General features: G+C 38.8%; 1 protein-coding gene across 4 annotated transcripts; it reads left to right on the forward strand.

The window, feature by feature from the left end:
* Nucleotides 1–1,871: 1,871 nt before the first annotated feature.
* LOC105053511 (protein BOLA4, chloroplastic/mitochondrial) lies at nt 1,872–6,746 on the forward strand. 4 transcript variants are annotated; one of them, XR_012135457.1, is made up of 5 exons: nt 1,873–2,297; nt 3,383–3,450; nt 3,768–3,833; nt 4,032–4,094; nt 6,400–6,543. XR_012135457.1 is itself a non-coding variant. In XM_073245961.1 (4 exons), the coding sequence occupies exons 1-4, from the start codon at nt 1,989–1,991 to the stop codon at nt 6,551–6,553; spliced, it is 597 nt and encodes a 198-aa protein (XP_073102062.1). In that variant the 5' UTR covers nt 1,872–1,988; the 3' UTR covers nt 6,554–6,746. The 4 variants fall into 4 exon arrangements, 3 of the variants coding, with proteins under 3 accessions (XP_073102062.1, XP_073102063.1, XP_010933003.2); XM_073245961.1 differs by lacking the exon at nt 4,032–4,094 and having other exon boundaries at nt 1,872–2,297; nt 6,400–6,746; XM_073245962.1 differs by lacking the exon at nt 3,768–3,833 and having other exon boundaries at nt 6,400–6,536.
* Nucleotides 6,747–9,145: the final 2,399 nt, after the last annotated feature.

A 9,145-nucleotide genomic window follows, 5' to 3' on the forward strand; every position in this document is an offset into this window, starting at 1 on the left:
TGTAGGATGCTCCTTCAGTGTGAAGCAAGCCTAGAAGAGGCGGGAGATCGGTTTGACCTCGAGGAGAAGGCAATGGGTGAAAAAGCCTAAATTCTGACGTCCGGAGTTCGGCGCTATGCTATAGGGGCTTATTCTATATAAATTTAGAAATTCTATGATCAAAAAGTGAAAAGACAGTCGAAGACTAGCCTTCAGAGTTTCTTCGCAAAGACCTACTCGGCCCTGATGAGGAAAAGCTATCCATTCCTTGAGAACGACGACCTCCAGCCTGAACTCGATTGGGACTTGGTATTTCAACCTAAAAATCTTCAAGTCCTCGGAGGTGAGGATGGAGTTTACTCTAAAAAGATCGAAGTCCGGGACTTCACTCACTTTGGGCCTACCTGAAGAGCAAGCTACTTTGGACTTAGGGTTCTCACCCCTTAGTGTCGTCACTCGAGCTCCAGATAGACGGGGATGAACTCGATGCACTCATGATCAATAACAAAAAATTGATCTACAAATGATGTGGCCGAGCAAACGAAGGGCATAGACGGGATCGACGGTGGCTCGGCTTCAATCGAGCAAAATCTTCGAGAATGCAAGTGATAGAGTTCTCCATCTGAACAGTGGAAGCAGTAAAAATAAAGTTATCGTGGCCCTATTTATAGAAGGTCGGGATGGCTCTAATCTATTGATGATTTATCTCCCTCCATTGATGTTCAACAAATGGCAGCCTCTGATTGGTCAAAATATGGCTCCCATGGATCCAAGGAATCAACGGTCCAAATTTGAGGACAATTCGACTCAGAAAATCAATCTTCGACATGTGTCATAGAGAATAGCTTGACAAGATCAATCTCGACCTCGGACTGGTACTCTCTTCGATCAACTTATTGGAAGCTCGACCTTGAGAGTGAGGAGCATCTATAGTAGATCTGTACCTCATCCTCAACTGCCATATCCTCGTCTCCAACTGAGTTATGGGAGATTGATGTTTATCAGATTATGAGTATATGGCAAATACGAAGATCACCGGACACGGCCTATTGAGTTAGCAGCAGTTCCTATTCCTCAACCTAATTATCTCGTTCTTGAATGACCTACTATAGCTCATACCTGTCCGACCTACTATAGTTCGTACCTGTCTGACCTATTCTAGATTGTCTGTAGCCAGCCTGCGCTCCAATCTCCGTAACCTCAGCCCTTGACAACCTACCATAGCTCGTCTGTAGTCGAGCTAAACTCTTCACTTCCATATTTCTCTCTCTCTCCCTCTCTCAAATTAGGAAAGTCCAAATAGAATAGAATTCTCCCACGATCGAGTCTTGCATAAAAGAAAAATATCTTATCCAAATTAATCTATACGACAAATCCGAAAGCTATCCAAACTCCAAGATGGATACGACTCCAACTCCTCCATTATAAATAAAAAAGTTTCAGGACCCTCAAAGTAAGTTCTCCGCTCCTTGCTCTCTTATTTTTATTGTTCTGCATCTCCTGATTTGAGCGTCGAAGGATTTTCATCAAAAAATATCCTAGTGAGGATTTTTTGTAAGTATTCAAACAGAGCTCCAACGATAGTCTCACCTCAGCCGTATCAACCTCGGCATCTGACTTTAGATGGGAAGATCAAGGAGCAACAATTCCGATATTCATATTTCAGATCTACCTACTCCAACATCACACTGGGCAGCAGCAGCAAAATGATTCAAAGTAGAAAAGTTTAAAGTTCGTGCAATGGCATCAAGAAATAAACGAGAAAAATAGAGAGCCTAAAACAAAACAGAGAAATTAGTAGCGGTGTTTTACGTTGAAACCCTGTGAGCGTCAATATTTTGGCGATAGCACGCGAAGATATTCGTGCCATAGCACCAGTGGCTACGGATATACCATGCTTGCTGCGAACAAAAAAAACAGACACATTTCCCAGCTCTTGGAATAAAGCGGCGGAGCCGAGCGCCCGGGAGCGAGAGAGACAAAAAGGAAGAAGCTAGGAACAAACAAGCATGAGATCCTCCTCCTATTCCCTCGCCTCCCTCTTCCGCCGCTGCGTCGCCTCCCCTCTTCCTCCTTCTTCTTTGTATTCTTCCTCGGTGGTGTTACCCTCCGTCCCCGTCTCCGCTTCTGTCTCGTTTCTGAGGAGTGGGAGGATTCCTCCTCCGCCGCATTCGGCCGCGGCAAGGCTCGAACTGCGGCGTGGTGGACCGACCCGATATGGAGGCGCCGCGGCGAGGAGGTTGTGCGGCGTCCGGGCGGCGCACGTCTCCGACTCCGGTTCCATCGATTCCCCCATGATGCAATCCATGGAGAAGAAGGTCCGGCTTTCTCCTCTTTGATATCTAAAACATTCGTCCTTTTATCGTCATCTATTCATGTTCTTGATCGAATAGTTATCCGATGAGAACATTGGAGCAGGTCGCTTCGCTTGGCAGCATTCGTGTGTATGAATTTTCTTTTCTTTTCTTTTCTTTTTTGTAATTTCGGGACAAGATAGTGGTCGCTATGCAGGAGGATTTAACAACATCGACTAACGGACGGAAAGTTTAGCATTGCAGTTTGTGGGGACTCATGGAGTCGTGGGAAGTTCTTGTATGTAATGTGTTCGTTCTATTGTCACAGTGTCAATATACGCTCAGCCGGGCTAAAAGGAAGCTCAAGCTGTGCTTTTGATGCTTCGAGGAAGATTTTTTCCCCTTCTCCCTCCAGATAAAGCTGATTTGTGAGAACGACAGTGCGTTAGGACTTAATTACTGGCAATTTTTTTTCCTCCTAGTTGAAGGCATCGACATGGGATCAGCTGGTTGGTATCAAAGGGTGGACGGTTGAGGGAGAAATTATTAAACGTAACAATAGAAAAAGATCCGGGGATGTTGCCAGTTGTTATAATTATGATCCAATGCTTAAGTTTTATTATGATTGGAATTGAAGTTATAAGTATTGCTTATCTAAAGGCTGGATCAAGGAAATCAGATAACTTTTGAAACTGTGGTTGCAGGATCTGCAAGGTCTCTATATATGTGATTTGTGTGTCTATGTGCGTGTTTGCCCGTGCGTATAAATACTGTTTATTTTTTGGTTGATTATCACCTGATGTCAGATCTCATAGATTGTCTCCAAACTTGTCTCTTATTGCCGTTTTTGAAAAATCAAATTTAGCTTCGAAGTATGGATTGTCTACAGCATACCGTTAGAGGCACCCTTTTCATTTCAATTACCCAGTTTTAATCATGTTTCTTATGCTTTCCTCTATAGCTATTTTCTTTTGTAAAATCAATCCATTGACATGATTGTCTTGCTGCAATTAGTAATGAATTCTGTTCCAAAATCTTTAACAACTGCTTTTATTTATTTTCTAAACACTTCTATATGTCATTGTCTTATTCATCCTGCATTTTAACAGATCAAGGAGCAACTAGATGCAGATGTTGTTATAGTCAAAGATGCATATGGAGATGGTCGACATGTCAGGTTAGCTTTTTTCTCTGCTATCATGCAATATTAGGCTATGCTTGTAAATTGGCTATATATATATATATATATATATATATATAGATAGATAGATAGATAGATATAGATATATGTATGTTTGTGTATATCTGCTTGTGCATCAAGCTGACTCAAAATGCAAGAACATAGTTTCTAAAGTGTTTGATATCTGGAATTCTTTTTCTTTTTCCATATCCTTCAACTATGGGGCACTTTCTAGCCATTGGAAGCTTTCTGTAGTCAAAATTTTCAATTAGCCAGACATTTTTCTTAATGCATAACCTTTTATTGACATGCAGTCACAATGATTGGAAGGTTGTGACCTACTCTTATCTAGGAATCGTGAACTTACCTGCTTCTGCCTGGTGATCATAGAGTAACTTGTTAGTTATGGTGCTTTTCATTTGTGAATACTGGATTACATGAATTGGTTGCCTATTATTGTTGGTGTCCTTGTGCATGCTTGCATGTGTTTTCTCATGCTTTTGCATGCACAAGAGTGTTGACTTATATGAGAAGCCATTTATGACCTAAATACTAAAGGTTTTTTTCTGCTTATACAGAATCGATTTTGACAGTTATTTGCACAGAGCTCACCTCTCATTGCATCAAAACATTTTCTAGAGGCACGTGTTCAGGTTTTTGCTTTTCATTTGGCCCTTCTAACCATTGCATTGCAAACCTGGTGATACCAATAATTTTTTCCTTTGATTCCTTGTTCCTAGTTAATGTTCATGTAAGAATAAGTAGAAATTATTTATGACAGGGATGAAACTTAAAGGTTGCTGGGATTTAAGGATTTGACTGGTGGACAAAGATCTGAAATTTAAAAAAAAAAAAGGGTTTGGAAGGGCTGTTGAACAGCTGCTTTGTGCATCAAGGGTTAAGGCATCATGAGGGGCTCTTTAAAGAACATTAAAATAGAAAATCTGGGCTAGATGCAAAAAGAGGGCCAGAGAGAGAGGGAAAGAAATGCAAACTAGAAAACATAAAAAAGTTAAAGAAAAAGAGTAAAGTGAAGAGGAAAGACAATACTGGACTTACTCCATGATCTAGGAATCACTACTAGGGTTCCAAGGTATCACACATATCTTGTGGAATCACACCATAAAAAAATTGATGGACATCATCATTCTTCATTAAACAATCATCCTAGTGGATTATATAAAAACGCTAGAAGGCATGCCAAAAATTTTTTTGCTAATCCGAAAATTAACCCTCATGGTGCAATTACTATTAAAAATTACTCTTGTGTGAACAATACCACATCATCGTACAATAAGAGTACCACTACAGAAATTAGGTTCATCCAGCTGTTGAAGGTGTCACACATATCTCTTGCAATCACACCATAAAGAGATTGATGGAAATCATCATACTTCATTAAACAATCATCCTAGTGGATTATATAAAACCCTAAGCCGTAGTAACTATAAGAAGGCATGCCAAAATTTTTTTTGCTAACCTGAAAATTAACCCTCATATGGTGCAATTACTGTTCAAAATTACTCTTGTGTGAATAATTCCACATCATCGTACAATAAGAGTACCACTATAGAAATTAGGTTCATCCAGCTGTTGAAGGTGTCACATGTATCTCTTGCAATCACACCATAAGGAGATTGATGGAAATCATCATACTTCATTAAACAATCATCCTGGTGGATTATATAAAACCCTAAGCCACGGTAACTATAAGAAGGCATGCCAAAACTTTTTTTGCTAACCTGAAAATTAACCCTCATATGGTGCCATTACTGTTCAAAATTACTGTTGTGTGAATAATTCCACATCATTGTACAATAAGAGTATGACTACAGAAATTAGGTTCATCCAGCTGTCTGAGATATCACACATATTTCTTGGAATCACACCATAAAGAGATTGATGGAAATCATCATCCTTCATTAACCAATCATCCTGGTGGATTATATAAAACCCTAAGGCCTATTGATGATAAGAAGGCATGCAAAAATTTTTTTGCTAATCCGAAAATTAAACCCTCATATAGTGCAATTACTGTTCAAAATTACTGTTGTGTGAATAATACCACATCATTGTACAATAAGAGTACCACTATGGAAATTAGGTTCATCCTGCTGTCAAAGTTATCACACATCTCTTGGAATCACACCATAAAGAGGTTGATGGAAATCATCATCCTTCATTAAACAAACATCCTAGTGGATTATATAAGACCCTAAGCCCTATTGATTGTAAGAAGGCATGCCAAAAAATTTTTTGCTAATCCGAAAAGTAACCCTCATATGGTGCAATTACTGTTCAAAATTACTGTTGTGTGAATGATACCACATCATCATACAATAGGAGTACCACTACAGAAATTAGGTTCATCCAGCTGTCAAATAATATCTAAGATTCTAAATCTGTCTTCCATTCAAAATAATCTGTTAAAAACTAAAAATAATAGAAAAGAAAATACAGTAGATAGACAACTGAAATTAAATCTTGGAGAAAGTCTTGCAACTCTCTGATGCATCAAGATAAAATTTAGGATCTCTATTAATATTGTAACTTTATATTTACACTGCAGCAAGATCCACATCTTGCAAGCATCATTAATCATGTTCCACCTGACATTGGCCTGCTTTTCTACCTCCATTTCGTGGTATGGCATTATCCAAAGTTTTCATACTGGTTGGTACCATATCGTACTGGTACCAAAACTGATACGTGATCCCGTACCATATGTAGACACTCGATATATGTTGCCGCCTCATACTGTACCGCATACTGATATTGTAATAGAATGGTATCGATATGGAGTCCGGTTCTGAGACGATGGTGTTATCTATATGTTTTGGTTCATTAGAAGTTCTCTGTTGCATGGAATAGGTATTATTATTTCCTTGTCGCGGTTCTGACATCAAAACTATTTTGTGCTTATTCATTTACTTGCTTGCACTGCAGCATTGATGTAATATCAAAGGCATTTGAGGGACAATCTACAGTTAATAGGCAGAGGATGGTGTATAAAGCTATATGGGAGGAGCTCCAGAGTACCGTGCATGCTGTTGACCAAATGACTACCAGGACTCCCTCTGAAGCAGCTGCAGAAAATTAATCATATGGGTAAGAGGAAAAAATGCCTGGACAATGTTCCTTATTTATCGCAAGTAATACAGGCCAATTTGCTTTTGTTCTGTAACAATTCCTGCTACTTTAATTTATTTGCATGACTTGGATCAGTTTTGTGCTTAATTTGTTTTCTGTAACGATTATTTGCTTATGGTTTCAAAGGTCCAGCCTTATCATCATATTCTCCAAATTTTTATTTCCTGTTTCCAGCTCTAACCTCTACGTGCAATTCCATTTAACTTTCGGTGACTCTCAATGCTTTTCAGATACTAGAATTTCCCTGCTCCATCAGAAGGTATATGCATGTGTGTGTGAATGTCTGTGTGTGTATATATATATGACAGACCTTAACCTCTACGTGCAATTCCATTTAACCTTCGGTGACTTTCAATGCTTTTCAGATACTAGAATTTCCCAGCTCCATCAGAAGGTATATGCATGTGTGTGTGCATGTCTGTGTGTGTGTGTGTGTGTGTGTGTGTGTGTGTGTGTGACAGAGGTTAGCCGTGTGTGTGTGTGTGTGTGTGACAGAGGTTAGCCCGTTTTAGCTGTTGATTGGCAATTGCCTGTCTTTTTGCCTTTCTCCTATGTCTTTGAGCCCTGATCACTTAGACTGGTTATTATGGTCTGATGGACCTACCATATCCTCCACCGTGCTTGCTACCTTTTAGGATCACTATCCGAGAATGCCTTGTTGTGTACCCATCTTTTTGATATACCTGCTATCCAAAGCTATGCTGTTGTGTGATAACCAGGGCATTGTAAATGGTTTGAGGAAGAAATGGATATATGGTAGTTGGAAATTCAGCCTGAGATCAGTCCAGAAGAGACTTTGCATTAAATAATAACTATTAGAAACTGGAACCCAAGTCTAATTAGCTCTTGGGTTGCAGTGACCTCTTTCACTTTTTTTTGGTTTAGTTTATTCGATATAAGACTATTACACATGGATTAGTAAGTGGGAGCATAGACAGATTTGGTCGGCAAAAAGGATTAGTTGGATTTTGATATCATGTTAAGATCTTGTCTAAGGCTCCAGACGTTTGGAAATGTGCGTAAGATTATATAAATACCACAAGAATCCTTAATCTATTCGATGTGGAATTATTATTTCTATATTTTGGCATCAAAATGTAGTGATTCGTAATGAGTTTGTCGATGAAATATATTGAATTTTCTGATATAAATAACATAAAAATATTTCAGGAGAGACCTTAAGGAGAAAGATGAAAGATTTATTATACTAGAACACATTTGAATAAGCAAGCAAAGAGCATTCGAGTGAACGACACTGCTGCAACAGTAGCATCTAAGGAGGACCGGATATGGATAATTTTATTTAAAACTCATGATTTTTGGTAGGGTAGGCAATCCATGTTCGTAGGTCATAAACAGATCATATCGATCTGGGGATATACGGATGAACTCAATCCTAATACGATCTATTTAATTAAACGGATTGATCTGTGAAATATGAATACGATATGAATATACACAGATTGATACGGTACGATCCATCGGATATGGTTAATAATCATGTTGGTGGGTTAAATAGATACACGTTCCACGTAATGTTTTATTTAATTATTTGATTTATTTATAAAATTTAATTAAAATAATAAAAATTTGATCAAAAAATTAAAATAATATAAAAATTATTTAATTACCTGCTATATTAATTCATAGCTCTAAAATAAAGTTAAATAATTTTAAAAAATTAATTTTATTTACAAACACTCCTCGTCTGCCCTCAAATAATCTTAAAATAAATGTATTAAAAATATTTAAACTCGTATAATCTATTAACTTGTTTTAATCATTTTAATTAAATAGATTAAAATTGATCAAAATGGATTGCACGAATCAACTTATTTAAAATATGAAATTATCGTGACGTAAATAGATCAACTCATTTATGATCAGAATTTATTTATTTTAAATCTGAATCTATTTAAGTACATGTTGTGTTGTGTTCATGCCAACGGATTACGTCAAAAATTATAAATTTTGATTTTTGACTGGTTTAATTTTTTTTTTATTAAAATAAGATAGAAGTTGGAGGAGGATGATCTGATGTATCTATCTTCCTTAGACATGATCATAGAATCTGTTGGTGCAAAAATCCGCTTGCGCCGGAGAAACTGGAGTCGGGGAAGTCGCGGTCGCCGTCGGAACCTGCAAGGGAAGTCTAAACCGGAGGTGGGGTTGCTCCGGCAAGACCCTCCGACGCTCAAGTCAGTTCTCTGCCTCAACAAGAATGGAGCGCTCGAACGGAGAATTTAGCAGAGTTTTGAGATAAGAAATGAGCTTATCGAATAACGTATCTGGGTCCTCCTTTTTATAGGCGGAGGAGGTAACGGATTGATGGCGACGTTTGTAACCTCCTGGTAGTGGGCTGCCTAGGGTCAGGCGGAATTTACTGCGAAGAGTAGTGGAGTAGACCCGTGGCCATCACTGGGGCGTGCCACGTGGAATCTGCTGCGGGAAGTGGGGCGGCGTTTGCTGTCGCGTCTTGCCAGCGGACGGGAGAATCGTGCGGTATCCGTTGCAGGAGGTGGAGCAGGATCGTGGCCGTTTA

The sequence above is a fragment of the Elaeis guineensis genome, chromosome 11 (genome assembly GCF_000442705.2).
Source record: "Elaeis guineensis isolate ETL-2024a chromosome 11, EG11, whole genome shotgun sequence".
In the NCBI taxonomy this organism is placed as follows: domain Eukaryota; kingdom Viridiplantae; phylum Streptophyta; class Magnoliopsida; order Arecales; family Arecaceae; genus Elaeis; species Elaeis guineensis.

Excerpts from the sequence above, each read along its gene's own strand:
- LOC105053511 (XM_073245961.1), top strand. The coding sequence starts at position 1,989 with ATGAGATCCTCCTCCTATTCCCTCGCCTCCCTCTTCCGCCGCTGCGTC. Across the intron at positions 3,451-3,767 it reads GGAGATGGTCGACATGTCAG|TCACAATGATTGGAAGGTTG; the intron begins GTTAGCTTTTTT and ends ATTGACATGCAG. Across the intron at positions 3,834-6,399 it reads AACTTACCTGCTTCTGCCTG|CATTGATGTAATATCAAAGG; the intron begins GTGATCATAGAG and ends CTTGCACTGCAG.